The sequence below is a fragment of the Rhinatrema bivittatum genome, chromosome 7 (assembly GCF_901001135.1).
Source record: "Rhinatrema bivittatum chromosome 7, aRhiBiv1.1, whole genome shotgun sequence".
NCBI lineage: Eukaryota > Metazoa > Chordata > Amphibia > Gymnophiona > Rhinatrematidae > Rhinatrema > Rhinatrema bivittatum.
The window spans coordinates 162288883-162311243 of record NC_042621.1 but is presented as its reverse complement, the minus strand read 5'-3'; the positions used below and the strand labels follow the sequence as shown (position 1 = coordinate 162311243).

The following is a 22361-nucleotide window of genomic DNA, read 5'->3' as shown; positions in this document are numbered from 1 at the left end:
CCCAAGTGAATGTCAGAACAAGGGGAGGAACAATATTTATAAAATATGGAGGTCCATATTCAAAAGCCTTTAACTGGCTAACTCAGATGTTAATTGGCTAGTTAAATATTTGGGCAGATATCCAGCTAAATCTAAGTTAGAGAGCTAAAATGTAGCCGGTCAAGTTAGGGACATTCTGGGGGCATAACTGGGAGGAGCTGCAGGATTTCTATAGTGGTTCTGTTCTATATTGAATAATTTGGAATGCAAGAAGCATGGATTCTCTCCTCCTCCAGGCATCTTCCTCTTTTCCTGTCTTTCCCAGCACAATTAGTGATGGAGGCATTCACATTTTTCCAACCCTGATCCATTCTCCTCCACTCACCTTGGCACAATCATCTTCCTTCCCCTCCTAGCACTGTAATCTCTCTCTCTCTCTCTCTCTCTAGCTGCCCTGCCACAACCATCTTCTGTCCCCCAAGCTTCTACCCCTCCAACTCTCTCAATAATCTTTCTTCTCTCACCCCCCCTCAGTTACCATCATCATCTCCCCCCACCTCCAATGGCACAGTGTCTTCCCCACTGGTGCTGTAATCTCTTCTCTATCCCCCTGGAACAATCATCTTCAGCAGGAGGTGAGCGAACAGTATTTCTGATTTGCTGCTCCTGCCTACCCTCCTTTGTGGGCTTCTCTCTGCATTGGGGAACCATGCAAGACCAGTGGATCTCACAAGACCATGAGGCCTCACAATTCCAATTGCAGAGGAAAATCTGTAAAGGAGGCAATAGCAGCAAGTAAGAACAGTGCTCTCTGACTCCTCCTACTGGTTGGAGGGGATAAAGCAAGAGACTGGGAATGAAGGAAAGGAGGACTTTGCCAGCAGCAGCACTGGCCTGACCCCACTTCTCACTGATAGCGGCTGGCTGCTTAGGGTACGGGGATGGAGGAAACGCACAATTGCCATGAACAGCAGCTGCGTTGGCTCACCCCCACTTCTCTCTGCCAGTGGCAGTACATTTGCATTTCTGCTGTGGCACACTAGTTGGGAACTGTTCCCACAGAGCATTATTTCTAATATAATCAATGCTCAGATGTAAATTTAGGGACCAATATTCAAAAGGCATAAAATGGATTACTAATCTGGCTAAAGTTAGCTGGATAAGTTATCCTAGGTATTCAGCAGTATAAACATCCTACTGAATATCCCTGAATAAAATTATCCAGCTAATGGTAGGAGACTCCAGGGAGCAGACTCAAGAGCAACATCTGAAAACATTTCTTTAGGGGAAAAGGTGGTGACTGCATGGATTGGCCTACAGAAGGAGATAGTGAAGACAAAAACTGTAACAGAATTCAAAAAAGCCACGGGATAAGCACAGAGGATCCCTAGTGGCAATGAGAATGGCAAGGAATCACTTAAATAACCTGCACAGAGCGGCATTTACAATTCAAAACAGCAGTGATCGGATTGCATCAGGCCTCTAAGAAAGCACTGGGTGAGGTAACCTGTACAGAACCTTAAACAGCAGTGATACAAAACCATTGGGCTTCCAAGAGGTGACCTGCATTGAGAGACAATGGCTAAAACCCAAAATGCAATTGTCTTGGAGAAACTGGAATTTTATATGTATTTATTCATTTATTTATTCATTTATTTGCGTCAGCCCTCACTAACCTTGGTGGCAGTGGGGATTATTACAGAATTGGGTAATAAACATAGGAGGGGTGTGGGGCCCTGGGTGTTGGGTTGTAAGACTCAAAGTTGAAAATGACATGGTCTAAAATGACCCTTCCAGTGGAAGTGGTGGAGGACATGTGGTGGGTGTGCTTGGGACAGATGTGGAGGACAGTGATAGGAAATGGGTTGAGAGGTTAGGTAAAAGATGTGAGGGAAGGGGAGTTGGTTAGGGGTTTATTTATTTATTTATTTATTTTATATACCGACATTCAATCGAGATATCACATCGGTTTCCAGATAACCAAGAGAATAGGGCGGAATCCGCCCTATTTTACATTATAACATGGTAACCAAAAAAACAATTATAACATATTATAACAGTAGTACATGGAACAAAAGGTTATAGGATATGACAATAGGTTATAGGAAATAACATATGTACATGAATGTGTTGTTGATAAAAATAAATTTAGGATTAAGGTTGGGTTGGGATTAGGATTTGGGTTGTGGATCTACCCAAAGTTGACTAATCTCAGCTGTGCAGACTGGCCATTTTGGCCTTTATCTGCTGTCATTTATTATGTTTTCACCGGACCTGCTGTACTTACCCACCAGAACAGGCTTGAATGAGGTCTTGGGGTATAGTTCACAGAATACAGAGCAGCCCTGAAAGTGTTGGAAAGAGAGAGAGAAGTGAAAGTAAACCAGAAGCTGGGAATATGGAGATTGAGAAAGCTGACATCAATGGAGGGTCTTGATCAGAAACAAGGTTGTGTCTCTGCTATATTGTGTGGAAGAGCACAGGTCAGAGCTGTCACCGGGGCAATTTTCTGCTTTATCTGGAACTTCAAGATGGACCATGAAAAACAGGAGCAAGGGAAGTTTTGACCTTGCCAGTGTACTCTGGAGTTTCTTTGTCTGTAACTGCATCAGAATCAACCTGGGGAGCATCAAGGTCCATGTGGTAAACCTCATGCCCTGATTCTTCTTCCTACCAGCCTAGAGGAGGCTGGGCAGAGATAAATAGGAGAGCACAGTGACCTACACTTGTACTCTTCCTACTATTAAGAGGTGGAATAGTTTGTGAAAGACCTTGAGTTACGATACATCACCAGCCTTATGGATACCAAGAGCCATCTACTAGCTAATCCACACATACTGGACATTATTGTACCTACCAGAAGTTCCCTGCACCATGATGTGGAAGAACATCAAATCTTGGAGATTGACAGACAAGCACAGTGCCAAACATGGCAGCCTACCCATAAGAGCATTCATGTACACAAGGGGTCTCAGCAAATACAGGCACTATACAAAATGTCAACATTTTCCATGAATACTATGTAATTGGAAGCTTTTCTTGATTACATTGTATCTGACACTGGTAACATATTTTGTGATCCTATTTCTACCACAGTTGTTTAAATCTTATCTAAAATTTTCCAGAATGTAATTTTTATATAGTCTTGCCATGCAGAACTCTTAATAAAACTGACATTTTGTAACTGTATTTTAAACTGATGCTATTATACTATTTCTGTGTTGTATCAATAGTAGGGATGTGCAGAGGGACCGCATACGTTACATTAGGTATTCGTATTCGTCTTGGGGCAGATATGTTGCATTCGGCAAGGGGGGCCCCCGATCCGTTCATGCGTTCCATTCTTATTCGTTTCCCGGCTAAAATTTAATTAACTACAACCCCCACCCTCCTGACCCCCCCAAGACTTGCCAAAACTCCCTGGTGGTCCAGCGGGGGTCCGAGAGCGATCTCCTGCACTTGGGCCGTCGGCTGCCGGTAATCAAAATGGCGCCGATAGCCTTGCCCTTACTATGTCACAGGGGACAGCCAATGGCACCAGTAGCCCCTGTGACATAGTAAAGGCAAAGGCTATCGGCGCCATTTTGAATACCAGCAGCCGACAGAGTGAGTGTAGTTGATGGTTCCCGGACCCCCGCTGGACCACCAGGGAGTTTTTGCAAGTCTTTAGGGGGGGGGTGGGTGTCAAGAGGGTGGGGGTTTTGTTTAAATTTGCTCCTTTAGACGGCCAATTAATTCGGTGAAGATTTGTTGTATTCGTGGGAATCGCGATACGTTTTGCGACGCAACGAATACAACGAATATGGCCCTATACGTTGCAGACTGCCAATACGTTGCAAATGAATGCACACCCCTAATCAATAGTTTATTTGTATTTATTTAAAACAAGTTTAATTTGTTTTGCCTTTGACCAATCGTCCTAATGATGTTAATGTGCATGAAAAGGTTTTAACACATTGTACCTACCAGAGGTTCCCTGCACCATGCTTCTCTCAGAGCAAGTGTAATGCCTGAAGTTCCTCAGCCATTTTGTAAAGACCAGGTAGAGCATTTCTTATGCCCTACTGCTGTAATATAGATCTATATACATTGCTGTGGGCATGATGCCAGATGATCATGTACTATCCTTCAGCGTTCTTTCCCTTATATTCCAAGTCCTTTTGCCTCCTACAGTTCTGTGGTGCCATAGTGATTATATTTTTCCTGGAGCTGACGGTGGCCGTGCTGGCTTTCCTGTTCCAAGACTGGGTGAGAGAAAGGGTTAAGGAATTCTTCGAGAACAACATAAAGGCTTATCGAGATGACATTGACCTGCAGAACCTCGTCGACTCCTTACAGAAAGCAGTAAGACTCTTACATACCATATTTAGTCCTTAGTCATGTTTACATTTGTTTTTCAGGGTTTTTTCCCCTCCAAATCAAAGTAAATTATTGGGGAAAAATACGCGCCATTTTGTTTTAGGGAGAGTGTTTCACATCATAAATCTGCTTTATTGGATTATTCTTAATACAAAATAGAAAAGTAACAAGTGGGGGAATAAGTGAATTGGGCACTGCACGCACCAGACTGATGTGTGAAAAGTATATAGTACAAACAGCGGAAGTGCTGAAAGGTAAGTAGGAGATTTTTCAGACTAGATGTAGCCTTCATAAAGGCTGCACACCCTTTTATTCCCAAAAATAAATGTGGACACACAAGACATATCAGGACAAAAGAGAAAATAGAGTAAAATCAGATTCATACAGGAAGTAGCAGAGTCCAGGAAAGCTAAACATTTTGCAGCATCTAGCCAGCTCTACTGCCTTTAGAGACTTCTTGGTTACTGAAATGTTTCTGTGCCTGGAACAGGTTTGCACAAGCATTGAAAAATAAAAAGAGATTAACCCCAGGGTGGTTCCAATACACATCTTTGCCTTTAAGTATACATGAAGTAAATGTGTTTTTCTGTTACTTTCTCTGGAAGACCAACAAACTCACTGCATTCTGGGATCAGGTGCCTGACTCTGAATTACATAGCTGTATTGAAGCATTTGCACCTTCTCATCTTCTTCTAAAGTAACCTGATTCTAATTCACATGCGTATTAGGGAAACTAATTAAAGACATGTTATCAAAAAAATTCCTGCAAAGTAACGAGCCGATACAGTAAAGTCCGTGGGAGAGCGGACGAACACCCGCTCTCCTGGCGCACGCACCGGCCCTTCGCCGGTGCGCGCGATTCTCTATTTAAATTAGGTGACGTGGTAGATCCGGGTAAAAGGAGGCGCTAGGGACACTAACGCGTCCCTAACGCCTCCTTTTTGACAGGAACGGCGGCTGTCAGCGGGTTTGACAGCTGACGCTCAATTTTGCCGGCGTTGGTTCTCGAGCCCGCTGACAGCTACGGGCTCGGAAACCGGACGCCGGCAAAATTGAGCGTCCGGTTTTCGGCCCGACAGCTGCGGGCCAAATTCAAATTTATTTTTTTTTAATTTTTACTTTTTTTACTTTTCGGGACCTCAGACTTAATATCGCTAAGATATTAAGTCGGAGGGTGCACAGAAAAGCAGTTTTTACTGCTTTTCTGTGCACTTTCCTGGCACAGGAAGAAATTAGTGCCGACCTTTGGGTCAGCGCTAATTTCTGAAAGTAAAATGTGTGGCTTGGCTGCACATTTTACTTTCTGTATCCCGCGTGCATACCTAATAGGGCCATCAACATGCATTTGCATGTTGAGGGCGCTATTAGGTGCCACGGGTTGGACGCGCGTTTTCCTCCCCTTACTGAATAAGAGGTAAGGGAAAACGCGCATCCAAGAGCAGGCTAACAGTGCGCTCTGTTGGAGCGCACTGTACTGTATCGGCCTGTAAGGTAGCAGCATTCCTTGTACAAGATTCATTCAGCACATCTGCTGCTGCTGGATCAGACAGATTCTACCAGCCAGAAGTTCTGTATTTCGTGGTAGATGGTTCATTTTTCATATGATGCGCTATCCTGTCTTCTCAGGTTTTACTCCATCCGTGTGTTGCTTGTGAAGAGGTTCTTTGTATGTATGTATGTAAGCATGTGGTTATTTATTGTAAGAGAAATATGAGGGGGTAGAAAGTAGTTCCTTGAGTGCTGCAAACGAGTCTGGTTTTCACGAGATGCATTTGTTTAAAGAAACTGGTTAATTTGCATAGATTTATATGAAAAAGCAGGCCTGGATTTTTGTATACTCATGGTTTATGGTTATTTCTTTCCAGAACCAGTGCTGTGGTGCTCAGGGACCGGATGACTGGAACCTTAATGAATACTTTAACTGCACTGGAATAAACAACAGCCGTGAGAAGTGTGGGGTCCCCTTTTCCTGTTGCCTTGCTGATCCAGCTGTGAGTAATTTTCCTAAATTTGAGTGTTTAAGGGATGTGCTTCCTGGCTACGATAAGCTCAATCTTTTTTCCCTTTTCTGCGTTCCTGATGCATGCTGAGTCTCTTCTTTATTGAAGCTAAATATCGCTGTAGCGTTTCGGTTGCATGTAATCAAAGCGGGGTTAGACATTCGGAATGTGTTGGGGTTAGCACTAGGCTAGGTCACTTTGGTATGCATGGAGCTGTGTGCACATTAAGGATCCTTTGCTGGCAGCAGAACACGTGTGGGGCTGGAGGTTAGGAGATCTCCTATTTATTTATGTATTCTATTGGCCTGTTAGGAGGAATTTAGGCATTGTGTCATTCACTGGGGCCTTGTCCCTGTGGAATAACCCAGCTGAACTTGATTCCCAACAGATACAGTTTACCACTGATGCCAACCCTTAACATGTTTTTTGCAGCTTAGGTAAAATGAACATTTTTCCACGCCTTTCTCCCAGCCATTTGAAAATCTTCAGGCAAATCCCACAGTTAGCTTTCATTTTCTTAATTTTTGATACTGAATTTCTTTTTATTGCCCTAGTACAGGTGTTCTGTTAACTCTAATTACTCAATTAAAGGCAAAGTGATCTTGTTTACACAGCCTTCTAATTGCTATTTCCTCCACTATTCCATTTGCTTTTTCTAAATACATTTGTGTGATTTCCATTCCCCCACTTGCTTCCTCATGAAGTCCCTTGGAACAGAGCTTGGTCTGGTCTGATATTATAAAACATATTTTAGGAGATAATTGAATGGCCTGTTACTCACCAAGGCAATGTGCCTTTCATGGCCCCTTACTTTTGCTTGCCAAAGAGACGTACCCCACAACAGTTCCAAAAAAAAAATTATTAATTTATAAAATAGAAGTGAGACTTAAAGGTTAGAGTACTTATTGCTCAATATCCAGTCGACAAATCCCTTTTATTTCTTTTTTTTTTTTTTTTGATGTGGCAGTTTCCTCCTGTTTTGCGTTTCCAGCTCCATCAGATCCTAGCCCTTGTTCATTACGCAGTTACCAGGGGATTTTCCCCCTCTTTTTTATCACCTCCCAACTTGACATAGTCCAGTCATTGCAGTCGCAGCCCCTGCGGTCCAGCCATTTGGCGCTGCCGTTGCACAGTGACTGACTCCCTCCCCTGCAGAGGCCGTGACTGCTGCAGCTTCAGCATTCCGAGCCCTAGCGGACTTGAAACAGAAGACCTGAACCAAGAAAAAAAACAACCCCAGGTTCCACCAGGCCGGCCCAGAAGAAGTGGCGGCTGCCATTACTGGGACCCATCTCTGGATGTGTAGGGGGAGGGGGAAGGGTAGCAGATAGCAATGACAGCTGGAACATTGCAAAGGTGCAATTAAATAAATCCTTTTTTTTTTCATTTCTTTGCAGCAAACTGTTGTGAACACACAATGTGGCTATGATGTCAGAAATAAGGTGGGTGGGTTCTGACTACGACTAGTAATATTCTCTAACAATTGTCTGTCTTTATGTATCTAATATTGTTGTGAGCTCAACCAGCATGGCTTTATGAATATTTTCTTCTAATAGGTCTCTCAACTAAGATTCAGTTTGTAGGTTATTGTAAACCAGGGTTGGGTTTGGTTTTTTTTAATTCCTTGAGTAAGGTACACATTAGGGATGTGTGGGCCAAAGAAATTTGTTTGTTCATTTTATGGTTTCAGGGATTTTTCTTCTTTGTTTTCTAGGTCATTTTAATGCTTGTTTAGGTTCAATTAGTTTCCAGAACCAAAATAAACACTTAAAAGGGGAAAAGAAAAACACCCAAATCCAGCTGGTGCCTCCCTGGGCTCTTCAGCCTCCTTCCTGCTTCTCAGAGAAAACTGTGGAGCCCAGGCCTACGAAGTTGGGCTGAGCCAGGCCCAAAATTTAGCCTCTCTGACTCTTCCTACCTTCCCCTCCCTCTTCCAGGGCTGGGGATCTTCCTGGCCATCACTTACCCCTTCCATAGGGGTTGCTGGTGAAGAAAGAATCAGGTGCAGTGCCCCCCACCCTAACTCCCCCCCCCAGGTACCCCTCTTTCAAGTATATGTAAAAATACAAGTGAAATTGCTTCCGATCATACTTTTACACATACAAATGTGAGATTTTCAAAAGGCCTATATGTAGAATTCCGTCCTTAATGTTATAAAAAACCAAGTCCTTTCATACATCTTTCTGTATGTTAAGGCTGCATTTCAACCTAGTCCATCAGACTGTTCCTGAATGCAATTCAGTAAACCCATTTGAAGGTCTGGCAATAATCTGTCGTGCTTTTTATTAAATAAAAAAGTGCTTATGGTTTTGCTTTGGCCATTCTGACACCATCGTTGCAAAGCAGCAGGGGCAGGCAGACAAAGTGAAAACACAAGTACTGGTGGAGTTGTTGCTCTCTGTGGAAAGCAGCAAAGCCGGTGAGGTTCCCCAGAGTGGAAGCTGCCGGTGGGTGTTCCTGAAGACCCGCCGGCCGAAGGTAAGGTGGAGCGGGTGGCTGAGCCCCGGAGGACTGTAGGTGGCAGGAGTGGGGTGGAGATACCCAACCCCCTCCGCAAGTTCCTTTCTCCCACACGGAGCCCAGGAGCTGGTGCACACAGGTCATAGAGTTATAAAACATGCTTTCATAAGTTGCCATGCAGTTCTAGACTTGCTTTGAAGGTTACTTTCGGTGTAATTTCAGGCTGGTATGTACAAGAATTGTTTATCTCCTCCATGTTACTCTGCCCCCCTGCAGGCAGTTAGAGGACAGCTGAACGTATAGTACTCCTCAGCTGTCTCAAATTACGGAACAGACCACATCCTTTCTAACTTATTTGCTTCATCTGCGGGTGCAGAAGCACTTTGCTATATAACTATACACCGGCACTTTGAAATAAATGGCTTGTAGGCGGCTGTGCTTAAAAGCTACTTTAAATAATTTCTGGTAAGAATCTACTGGGCAGTGACAGGAGTGCATCCTGCAGTTTGGAAGGATGCTATAGCCAGAAAACAATAGGGATTTTTCTCTATGGTGGCTAATGGGTGATTTTTGTTTGGAGAAATGCATTAAACATGTTGATATATCTAGCAAACACAAGTTATTTTTAAAAATTGGGAATTTTTATTTGGACCCTTGCTGCACAGGGCGTGCAGTTTGATATTGAATGATGTGACATGAACAGGAGATATGCCGATGATTCTGTCTTACCACCCTGTATATTTGTTGGTGTTAGAGGATAATGGGAGGGGGTTGGAAGGTGTGGAAAGGGGGATTTTGTTGTGAATGAGTTCTTATGAGGGCAAACTTTTATACTGTACAGTATCACGTTACATTGTACTTCATAATGATATACACAACACACCATCGGAGATTGTGTGTTGCGCTATGGGAAAATTTAATTAAAAAAAAAAAAAAAAAGAATTAGGGTGCAAAACCTGAGCTGAGCTAACAATCATTAATTTGCTTGTTTTCTTTATGTATTTTTTATTTTTTTTTTGTAGAAGGTCTCTGAGTGGAGTAATTTAATTTATACTAAAGGATGCATTCCCGCTCTTGAAGGATGGCTACCTAGAAATATCTACATTGTTGCAGGCATTTTCATAGCAATCTCCTTATTACAGGTCAGTATCCTGTGGGAACCTGGTTTTACACTGCATCATGGCAGAAAATTTCTATGTGCCAATTGGATTCCAAGCCACTTTTTTTTTTTGTAACCAATAAAAATTGATATTTGCATTTATATGTTTAGTTTTTTGCATCTGTTCATTTTCTTGTTGCATCATCAAATCTCTGTCACAGCTACAGAGCAGCTCATCTATAGTTGTCACTTGAGCCAGGCCTTATGCACGTCGCAGGACTAACTGAAGAATTGATTCACTTCCTGCACATGCAGTATTAGTTACTCCTAAAAGGTGATCATTTACAGCATCCAGAAATTGTTCTGTTACTTGCTGGTTCGGTTCAACAAAGGGTCAATTCCTGCTTAGTAAACGAAGATCAGCAAGTAGATTATTAATGACAGTTTCCTAATGTGTAGCCAGATGGACTCAGGACCAATGAATGGGTTATGCTCCCCTGCCAGCAGATGGAGAAGGAGTCAGATTTCAAAACTGACGCCACCCTAGATACACCCCTGCAGTGACCTCAGCCCTTCAGTATTTCTATGTTTCCAGCAGATGGTGGATATACCTTTCCTTATGGGGATTGTTGTACTTTTTGGAAGGAGAAATTCTACATTTAAATTTCAGAAAAAATTGAGCCCTGCTCTCCTGCGGTGATACCTAAAGGACCCTCCCCCAGTTGAGAATTTCTGAGGAGATTTCCAAGATCCCTCAGAGGTGTGCCTTGGTCCGGTAGCTGGTTTCTGGTGTGGACATTTCTGCTTAAACAGCAGAAAGGCAGCGGGTGTGGGAAGCCGAGCACGGCAGTGATGGCCAAAGCCCTCTTCCCCTGCAGCCAGAGACCTGAATGCTGAGCCTGGCTAAGTTTAAAAAAAAAAAAAAAGATGATTTATCTCCCGATTGAGTCATTTAGAGGGATTTCGGTAAGATTTCCTCCGGTCTCCTTGCTCGGTGCGCAGTACTGATGTTATTCCCAATCCCAGTGGGATAAGGGGAAGTGGGCTTCCGAGTGGGTTGAGCGGCCCCCCCGGTGGGCTAGGCCCTGCTTTAGGTGTGGTAGGCCGCGGCGGCGCCATCTTACACGCATCATTTTGTGTGCCGTATTGCCTTCCATAGAACGTCTGTGTGCGTAGTGCGTCTGCTCTGTATACACACACACTGTGCGCATAATGTCGTGTGCATACATACGCACACAACCTACTAAGTGCAGAATACAGGTAGAGCCGGGTGTGTGCTTGCGCCTCGCTGCGTCCTGCCTAGGCACCCGAAATCTGTGCGCATAAAATTTTAAGTGCGAGCCGACAAAACACACAGTTACCGCCGCGAATGGCTCCGGCAGCCAAGAAACATAAGCACCTTTCTCTCTGAGCTGCTTGGGTTATTAAGGCTTCACAGTCTCACCTGGATTCCAACTTATGTCAGGATTGTGAGGAAGCCCAGGGAGAGTTGGCCTCCTCGGACTTTGCTAAGCCCGGTTCCTCCCATTCAGAGGATGGGTTAGCCACAGCCTTAACTGAAGTACCCCAGATCTGTGTATCCCCGGGAATGGGTCATCCATGGGAGAGGGAAATTCAGTGGCACCTACCCTAGTATCTCCTTGGCTAGGCATGGACCCGGTTGCCTTCTCTTGGGTGGAATTTTTCCAGGGCCTTCAAGCCTTCGTACAGGCATAGTCTGCTAGCTCACTTGCCCTGTCCAGACGGAACCTCAGCCGGTAGGTCCTCTCTCTCCCGTTCCTTTTGGCAGACTTTGAGGCATGCCTCACTTCACCAAGGGTATCCCTGGCAGGGGCCTGGACAACACAGACGAAGAGGAGAATACAGATTTCTTGGAAGATAGGGAAATTCCCCCTGGTTTAGAACTGTATTGGACCATGTTATGGTTTTTCCATAGAGATGAATTGCCGGATCTGGTTTCCCAGACTGAAGATGCTGGGAGTTCCTGGGGTGGACTCTATGACAGAACCAAAGAAGAATCCCATTCTGATTTCCCTATGGAAAGCCTCTTGCTACTTTCCAGTACTGGAAGCCATCCAAGAGTTGATTGACCTGGAATGGGATGCCCCAGAAACAAGTTTTAGAGGGGGATGAGAGTTAGAAGCTCTATACTCACTGGATCCGGCAGTGAGAGAGCATTTGTGTTTCTGTAAAGTGGATGTGCTGGTTTGTGCCGTCCCTAAGCGAACAACTATCCCATGGGGGAGGAATGGCCTTAAAGGATGTGCACGATAGATGGATATAGTCCATCCTTAAACAGGCCTTTGACGCAGTAGCAATGACCTTACACATGGCTTTTTGTTGTGCCCTGATAGCTCGTTCATGCCTACAACTCTCTCAGGAGGTGGATGATTCGGGGGTGAATTCCAGAGCAGTTATGGAACCCGCTGCTGTCGCCTTTTTAGCTGATGTGGGCTTGGATCTAGACCATACTTAGGCCGGAGAAGTGGCTCAGTGGTGGCAGCCAGAAGACAGCTATGGCTACAGAATTGGTCAGCACATACAACCTCCAAGGCAAATCTTACAAAAATGCCTTTTAAAGGATCACTTCCTTTTGGAAGCGAATTGGAAAAGCTGGCCAGTAAATGGGATGAATCTCCAGTTTCCCAGTACCAGAGATTAGAGAAAGCACTTACAGCGCCCCTCGCCTATGAGGTGTCGATCCATGGGCTCCCAATGCTTTTGCCCCTACAAAAACTTGACATTTCAGAGGTCTCGGCCCTTTGGGAAGTCTCAGTCCTTCCATAGTCGACAGCCCAAGAGAGGGGCAGGCTCGGGTTCAGGTTCATCCAGAACTCCCCAGTGAAATTTTGCCGACCTGCCCTTGGAATGAGGATCTAGGGGGTCGACTGTCCCTCTTCTACCAGAGGTGGGTCGAGATCACTTCGGACAAATGAGTACTGGCGGTCATACAAAAAGGATATGCAGTGGAATTTCACAGCACTCCTCAGGACATATTCATGATGTCTTCGGCCACTCCCAGCACAAGAAGCAGACACTGGAGACTACTCTTTTAAGGCTCCTTAGGGTGAGGGCTATAATCCCAGTACCTGTGCCCCAGGAAAATGCGGGGCGTTATTCCATCTATTTCATCATACCCAAGAAGGAAGGTTCCTTTCGCCCCATCCTGGATCTCAAGAGCATCAACCGACATCTACGAGTGAATCATTTCCACATGGAAACCCTATGCTCCATGATAAGGGCCGTACAATCAGGAGAATTCTTAACCTCCTTGGACCTATCCAAGGCCTACCTACAAATTCCAATCCATCAAGAAAACCGTTTCCTACGCTTTGCGGTACTGGATCGCCATTATCAATTCCGGGCATTGCCCTTTGGCCTAGCCATCACCCCCAGCACATTCTCCAAGATTATGGTGGTCGTAGTGGCAGCATTGAGAAAAGAGGGAATCGTGGTGCACCCATACTTGGACGACTGGTTGATCCGGGCCAAGTCCGTGGAAGAGAGTATCTGGGAGATCAACAGGGTGACCTCCTTGCTTCAGGAACTCGGGTTGAAAACCTGTCAAAAGCAGCCTCAAGCCCTCCCAGTCCTTGGAATATCTGGGAGTCCAGTTCGACACCAAGCAGGGCAAGGTCTTCCTTCCGACCATATGGATATGGAAGTTGATATCCCAAGTGTGTCAGTTCATTAGCACAATACGCCAGACAGTGAGGAACTATCTCCAAGTTTTCAGTTTGATGGGGGCAACTCTGGAGGTAGTGCCATGGGCGAGGGCACACATGCGATCACTTCAACGCTCACTACTGTCATTTTGGAACCCGTAGTCTCAAGTCTATTCGATTCACCTCCATTTACAGATGGGACTATGCTTATGGCTCCAGTGGTGACTGCAGGAAGCTCATCTGAGCAGGGGTGTACCCCTGTCCTCTCCAAACTCGCTGGTCCTCACAACAGATGTGAGCCTCTAGGGCTGCGCTGTGGGAACTGACGGCCCAAGGTTGTTGGACTGAGGAAGAGGCCCTCTGAAACATCAACTGCCTGGAAGCCCGGGCAGTCAGATCGGCATGTCTACAATTCAGCTGCAGGCTCCAGGGTCATGCGGTCCATGTAATGTCGGACAACGCAACAATGGTAGCCCACATCAACCTCCAGGGTGGAATCAAGAGCCAGCAAGTGTCACAGGAAATAGATCTCCTTATGGAATTGGGCAGAAATACATCTACAGATGATCTCAGCCTCCCACATTGCAGGAAAAGACAACATCAGAGCAGATTTTCTAAGCAGGGAGAGTCTGGATCCAAGAGAGTGAGTGCTGTTGGCCAAAGCCTTTCAGCAGATAGTAGATCGCTGGGGTCTCCCATCCAGTGACCTGCTGGCCGCATCTCACAATGCGAAGGTTCCCCAATTGTTCAGTTGCAGAAGAGATCTGTGGTCCCTGGGGATCAACACTCTCATTCAGACCTGGCTGAAAGAAGAGTTGCTATATGCCTTCCCTCTGTGGCCCCTGCTGGCAGGGTCATTTGCAGAATCGCGCACCACAGGGGATTAGTCCTACTAGTAGCTCCAGATTGGCCCAGGCATCTGTACTATGCGGACACTCCTGGTGGAGACCCCCCTATGCCTCCCACCACACAGGGATCTGCTACAGCAGGGACCAGTCCTTCACCAGGATCCAACTCTATTCTGTCTTACGGTTTGGCCTTGAGAGGGCTCGCCTGATGAAGCAAGGATATTCTGCGGCAGTAATTGTCACTTTACTCCACATGTGGAAGTTCTCTATGTCCCTAACGTATATTTGGGTCTGGAGAGTATTTGAGGCCTGGGCGAGGAACGCAGGTGTCCCCCTTCGGGAGTTCAAAATCCCACTAATTCTGGAATTTTTTGCAGGATGGCTTGAGTAAAGGCTTGACCCTTAACTCCTTGAAGATCCAGATAGCAGCTCTCTTCTGTTTCAGGATCAAGGTGAACGGAACCCGCCTGTTGGCTCATCCGGACGTGGCCCATTTTCTGAAAGGGGTGAAGCACCTCCGGCCACCCCTACAGTGGCCGGTTCCCTTGTGGAGTCTTAATCTAGTATTAGAATTTTTGGCAGGGCCCTCCTTTCAGCTGCTGCGCAATCTTTCCTTGCATTTATTAACCTTGAAAACTGTGTTCCTGGTGGCTATATGCTCGGCACGTCACATCTCTGAACTACAGGCATTGTCATGTCGGGAACCATTCCTCCAGATGACTCCAGGAGCATTACAACTTCGTACTGTTCCATCCTTCTTACCCAAGATAGTCTTGGAGTTTCATTTGAATCAGTCCATTTCGTTGCCATCCCTAGATAAGCACAAGGATGTGGAAGAATACTGACTCCTCCGTCATTTGAATATCAGTATACTTTTGGTGCAGTATCTGGAAGTTTCAGAACCGGTCGAAAAGATGGACCGTCTCTTTGTCCTTCTCTATGGAAGAAAGCGGGATAAACTAGCTTCGCGGGCTACATAGCTCGCTGGATTATGGAGGTGGTCTCGGGAGTCTATTTGGAGGCAGGAAAGCCATTACCTTCTCAGGTTAAAGCTCATTCCACTGGGGCTCAGGCGGTCTCATGGGCAGAAGCTAGACTGCTGTCTCCCGTCAATATCTGCTGAGCGGCGATGTGGTCCTTCTTGCTCACTTTCTCCAGGTTCTATCGCCTGGACGTATAGTCCTGAGAGGATTCAGTCTTGAAAAGGACAGTCTTAATCGGACCGTGGGCAGCCTCCCACCCCTATCAGGAGAAGCTTTTGTTCATCTCATTGGTCTTGAGTCCATCTGGCTACACACTAGGAAATGGAGAAATTACTTACCTGATCATTTTATTTTCCTTAGTGTAGACAGATGGACTCAACAGCCTACCCACAGCTGCCCAAGAATGGTGCCAAGGATTAGCCCGTGGAGTGGATATCTATTCCAAGAGATTACCGGTAAACCATCATCAAGTCCCTAGATCAGGGCATCTATATTATTAATGGGGGGTCAGTGTTTATGACTGAGTACAGTTACAGTTATCCATTATTAATATTTTATATTGTTTTTTCAATAGTATGTCCACAATGGCTTTTGAAAAGAATACTGAAGGGTTGAGATCACTGCAGGGATGTATCTAGGGTGATGTCAGCTTTGAAATCTAACTCTGTCTCCATCTGCTGGCAGGGGAGCATAACCCATTGGTCCTGAGTCCATCTGTCTACACTAAGGACAACAAAATTATCAGTTAAGTAATTTTTCCATTAGTGGATTCTGATGAAACTGGGGCTGGGGCTTTGTGGTTTAGGTCTCCAAAAATTTAAGATATTTGGTATTCAGCAAGTTTGGGATTTTTTTTTTTTGTTTCCTTCCCTCAGGTTCCCATCCACTAGAACATACTCCTCCGCCCCTCCCCACCAAAGGTTTTAATCTAGGTACTTCCTTGCACAGTCCCCATACATTGCTGCCCTCTCCTACCTAAAAAAAAAAAAAAAAAAAAGACCTTAATCCAGTCCTCCTTCAAGCCCCTACTGCCTCGGGGTGAGCTGTGCAGCAGCTTCTGGGTAGGGAGTGACACAACCTTCTGTCGGGTCAGAAAGGGCTGGACATTAGCCTCTAGGCAGGATGGGAAGCAGCCTTCCTATGGCTCATCAGGTTGGGCGAGGAAGCAGGCAGTCTTATAGTGGGGCAGGCATGGAGGGATACAGTCAGCCTTCCTTGCAGCTCCTCAGGTTCCTGCGCCTAGGCAGATGGCAGCACAGGTGAGGAGGCAGAAGGCTGTGGTTATTGCCACCTGGAGTTTTTTGGTCAACTTCAGCCACAAGACAATTGTATTTTTAGATTCTTGTAGTGGTGTATGATGCCACCAGAATGTTAAGGCTCAGGTTATCAAAATCACTTTTCCTACATGCACTGACTAATTTTGGAAAATAGCTTTCCATCTATTGTTTAATCTGTTTGGATTCATTAGAATTAATTTTTATCAGGAATCTGGCTTATTGACACTAAATATGTTCTTAGAGGAAATATAAGAATCAATTTGCGAAAAAATTCATAATCCTGTAATTTGAAGCCAAAAACTTTTCTTCACTGAACTCAAATGCAGGAATAGTCCGGTACATAAAAGTGAGTCTGTGAACGATAAGTTTCCCTTGAAGAGCGAATTGAAATGGGAATGAATTTTTAATATTTGGTTCTGAAAAAAAGTAGAATGGGAGAAAATATTTACTACTCTAGTACTCAGAATGTGAGACAGCTTGCTGGGTAGATCGGGAGTATTTACTGCCAGTCATAGAAGCAACTGAGCTATGAGGATTGGAGCATGTCCTGCCCCTTTGGTGGGATGAGCTGGAGCCCCTGCTGTACCGCTGCCAGTAACCTAGAACTCAAGTCTTGGCATTTCAGAATAAACAGCCATCTTGAATTTTGAGCATGCAAGTTGAAGCGAATTAATCTGTGGTTAAAAATGAGTACTACAGGTACAGCCTTTATTTACAATAAAACAGTCCTCGTTTTGTTGTCTTGACCAGAAGAGTCTGAAAGAACTTCCTTCAGTTATGCTAGAAAGCAACTAAAACAGGTTTGGTTTCGGATTCATTTCTGGAGAGAGGCAAACAAGGCCTGTGTTCTGACGCTCACAAATGATTTTGAAATGTATTGCATGTCAGCTTTAAATAAATTTGAGCAAACGTGTTTGGAACTTAAATAAGAGGGACTTCATTTGAGGAAAGCTTTTAATGCAAGGACTGATCTGCACGTTACCTGCATTCCTTTCTGTCTGGTATTGATCCACAAAATATAAAGAGAACTTTTCCACTAGTAATCTGAAATGCTTCAGATGTCAATGCTGGTCTCCCCATGGTGTTAAGGTGCACGCATATTGTGTGGCTACTTCTAACCTTGTCTTGTATTCCTTTTGTCCTTGACTTTGCTGGGGTCTAAACCCATGTCTCTTACTTTATCATGATGTAACATAGGTTTTCTAGCAATTCTGTTTTTAGTGGGACGTTGTCCTTTGAACATGGTTATATTTTTATGATCAGATGTAAAGGATTCGAAGTTATGAGTCCAGCGTTAGCCATCGAAAACATAAAAAGCATAGCCGATCCCTCTGCTCTACAGTAAATCGTCTGTTTGTAGTTTTCAGACTAGACCTATCACAGGGTTAAAATGTTTTCCCCCTGTTTTATCTTGCACTGCCTGGCTTTTGTCTTTATTCTTTTTCATCCAGCAGTCCTTCAAATGCCGGTGTTCTCCAGTATATTCCTTTGTTATCCCACCTGTGACCCAATAATACAGGAAACAGTTCCCTTGCCACTGTTCAGTGTAATTTTTTTGACTCTCCACTAGTACTCGTAGTCCCTGGAGAGAAGGAAAACAAAGTAATAGGTCTGCAGTGCTTTTGTTTATAATTTGCTCAAGGAATGAAAGAGTTACCCACTGAAAGGACCTGGGTTTTATTCCAGGCTGTTTGGGACTGGCTTTCTCATATTTGTTTTAACCTTTGTTTCATGTTTTTGTTTTGTTTCAGATTTTTGGAATTTTCCTAGCCAGGACTCTGATTTCTGATATTGATGCTGTCAAAGCGGGTTACCACTTTTGAACATAAAATTATGGACTTGAGTTTTATATAAAAGGAATCTTTCCTGCCACAGGTTAATTTCCAAGTTGAAAATAAATGCACCTGGGACTCCGTCGCAATTTAAAAATAATATCTCTTGGTGTCCTGTATTGTTGCAAGCTGGGACCATCTAGGATATCTCCAGTACAGCACTTAGGACTCTTTAATTCCAATCTGTGCAACCTCCTCCTGCTGCTGCTGGCGAACCCCAGTAATAAAGGAGTTTCTTAGTGAACTCTTACGTGAACACAAGGACTGATGGTTTCTCACAAATTATCAGCTTCGGGGGTTTTGCTTGTGTAAGAGTCATTTGTTTAGCTCCTGATTATCCTAATTTATAATTGATCTGCATTCAGATTTTGCGTTAGGTGTAAGTCCTTTATTAAAGTACATTGTAAGTATATGCAGTGTTTTCAATGAAATCATTGCCATCTTTTGGGCTCAGAAGTAAGAAACCAGTTCAGAAAGGTGAGGGAACGCCCAGCAAATAGTTTTCTGGTTGTGGCCAGGAGTGTGGCCCTAGTGATTGGAGCAAGAGCTGTCTCAACAGTGATCCTGATTTGGAATTCCCTTTTGGCTAGTTACGGACTGTCATCTTTGGCAATTTATTTAATCTGCTGTTTTACAAGTCTGAATTCTTCTCTTTATACTGATTGACAGTTGTATACATGGGAGACAACGGAGATGACCTGCTTTTAAGACAACACAGAGTCTCTGCTGAACAATTGAATCTAAATTCAAGAATACTAGGAGATTTCCTTCATTATTGTAATCTTTAGAACACATTTCTTAAATCCTGTTGGATGTAGTTTATGTATAATTTTCTATGTAAAAGCAATTTATTTTCATAACTCTGCTGTATTATACTATTTACTACTGTTCCACTTATTAGTGAATTAGGATAAGAATAACTTGAATTAGAAGCTAAGAAAGTCCAGATGCTAGACAGTATGGAGGACCTGTACTGCTGAATGCGCACTTCCATCTGTCACCTTCACTAGCCGTGACTTCCACTTGTGCCTGACTGGGCTACAGAGCTCCAAATGGTAAAACACAGAACTACCATCTGGCTTCATCCATCAAAGGAATAGATACTGAACCATCTCTGTTCTGTCTTTAATCTTCATCCTCATGCATTCTGATTATTCTGGGTTTATTTTATCCTACAAATAAAATAAGCAGTTTTGTGTATCTTAATTTTGTTAAAAATTAAAAAATTGGTGGCAACACAATGGTGCAATATAGAGAGAACTGCATAACATTCCCAGAGCTTTTATGCATCATGAACTCTGTTCTATATACTTACAGTAGTCACTAAAAGGTAACCACTATGAATCAGTTTTGTATATGGTCAGACTTTGAAAGGTTGGTCCAATCTCTTCTTAAATGCAAGATTATTTTGGTAGGTAATATTGGGCATTTTATTCTTAACTACTAAATATGTATCCACCTTTTTTCCTACAAAATACAGATGAAAAGTAGAAGATCAATTATGTAATCTTTATTGTTGAATATGGATGAGTAGAAATTAGTGAATTATGGTTTTATTGATACCTCTATTTTAAATGCAAAGATGTACCAAAGGGCACAGAGTTGTGAACCTAAATTAAAAAAAAAAACAAAATATGTGATCAAGAACCTTGCTGCTGCTAGTTCTTGGTCACAAACCTTTATGACCAAGGCTAAAGAATGCTGCAGCTATGAAACTGAAAGTTTAATGGAAGCTGTTCAGCCATGACAAGGATCGCATTGTGGATGTTGGCTGTGTCGAGATCCGCTACCACACAGGAAATATCTGCTGGAGAAGAGAAAACCTCCTCATGCCTGGCTTTGCTGCATAGTCCATTCTTGATTTTCTTAAGTGGGGGTCTGGTTTTGTTTTGCAGTGACCCAGTAGTTCTTTTGATTTTTTTCATGTTTAGTCAGAGCCAGGGCTGGGAGTTTTGGTGCCATGAGCTTTCATTCACAACTACTCAGATTTTTTTCCCCCTTATTTTAATACACCCAACCCACCCTCCTACTCTTCTTAGTTCTAGCCATTGTAGCAACGGTCCTGAAGTTGAGAACCGGGCATCAGAACTTCCTTCGGACCCTATATCTTGAGCTATAATTCTGCTCACCGGGTGTTTACCCTTAATGAGGACCACAACTCGAGCACCACAACTCTTCCCTTCCCCTACCAGGGGCTGGGAAAGCTGCCTTGTCAGCAGCTCCAGCCAAGCTGGGATGCATTAGACCTAACTCAGGGATCGAAGCAAGGGACCTGCCGTGCAGCAGTGCACAGTAAAGCCACTGAACCACTGGGCTAACCTGTGTTTTACAATGTGCCAGAGGCTGCCATTGTTCTGATAGATTTATTATGCTGTTTTATTTTTGTTTCAGTGACTTGAGTGAGAGACCACTCTCTTTGCCTGTAGAGGTTTGGCATTAAAAGCTATGTGGTATACGCATTTTCCAGCAATCTTGGGATAGTAGTGCTTGCAGGTGTCCTGTATGCTTCCTCCCCCCACACCCTGCTGTTTTTGTCTGTGAAAAGGTTTGAGTTGAATGACTGTTATCTATGAAAGACGATAACAGCTAGGAACATTTTGGAAGAGTTCATTGTGTTTATCACTGCTTTCCAACATATTTTACAAGATGGGCATTAAGATGTTTGAAAATTCTGATATGGTATATAACTTTTTTGTTTCATTGCAATTTACTAATCCATTTAGATATTGAGGTGTGCATTTATAAAGTGTCGCACTTTTTAAAGGATTTGTTCACTGCCAGTCAGGCAGTGATTCTGATCCAGCACCAATAAAAAAAAAAAAAAAAAAAAGACAGGAAGAACATAAAATGCTGCTCTTTCAGTATTATTTAACATATGTAGTCCCGGATGTGACATTTCCATTCTGATTACTGAAGACAAACAGGAAAAGGAAGTATCTTAAGGGGCAGGCTGATTTCCTCCTAGGACTGACCTAGGATATGGTGTTCAGCTTCAGCTAACATTTAATTGTACAGACCTATGGGCCAAGTATGTAGAGATGCCAGGCATGTGCTTTGATGGACGGACTAGAGATAGAAATGGAAAAACAAAAAAAAGGTTCAATATGTCAAAACAGCTTGCTAACTGACCTGAGGCTGGGAAATATAAAGATTTGCTCCTGTAGTCAGTGCAGTGGTAAATTTGGACCAGTAAAGTAAACATCACTCCTACTTGAACACAGAGAACAGGGAGCAGACAGTTGTTCTAGAAAACTAGATTTCTATCATAAAATGTTCAAGGATTCAAAGTACAGTCATAAATTATGTGTATCTACCGGTATATTTTCAGCTGTTCATAATAACAGGTGGAAGCATTAGATTTGGAGAGGATGACATCTGCCATTTGTCTTTGGCACCTAGGTTGACTTTTGAGATTTGAGATTGTCATATAAAGTCATTAAACTAACAGTGAAGCTGTAGAAAGTGTCCCATTTGTTGTAAGAATTCTTCCTTTCTCTTGCCAAGAATTTGCCTATATGCTACTTCATTGTATAGGATGAGTAGGGAGCCTAACTACATATATAATGTACTTGGGTACCTGCAAGTGGCATCTGTCGGGGCCAGCGGTGTGTGCATACGCACGCCCGGTGATGTCTCTGCCTGCCTGGTTTATGCACCCTGGATGGATGAAGGCACAGGCTGACAAGGATTGTGTGGGCCGGCAGATACAGCAGACTGGCTGGAAATTGGCGGCACGGGCTGGCAAGACTTGTGTGTGGGCTGGCAGATGCAGTCGACTGTCTGCTGCCTTGGTTCGAGCAGACTGGAGGAGGGGTATAGTGGCTGTAGTAGCAGAGGAGGAGGGAAATCGGCTAGTGGT

At 44.0% G+C, this 22361-nt stretch overlaps 1 protein-coding gene across 2 annotated transcripts in view; it reads left to right on the top strand.

Annotated features, from left to right (window-relative positions):
• TSPAN14 (tetraspanin 14) overlaps positions 1-21417 on the top strand; it is a 132792-nt gene extending 111375 nt beyond the window's left edge. For both annotated transcript variants that reach the window (XM_029609457.1, XM_029609456.1), the window contains exons 5-9: positions 4153-4323; positions 6204-6329; positions 7736-7780; positions 9821-9940; positions 18422-21417. In XM_029609457.1, the coding sequence (XP_029465317.1) occupies positions 4153-4323; positions 6204-6329; positions 7736-7780; positions 9821-9940; positions 18422-18493 (534 nt within the window). In that variant the 3' untranslated portion in view covers positions 18494-21417. The remainder of the gene's footprint in view (positions 1-4152; positions 4324-6203; positions 6330-7735; positions 7781-9820; positions 9941-18421) is intronic.
• Positions 21418-22361: the final 944 nt, after the last annotated feature.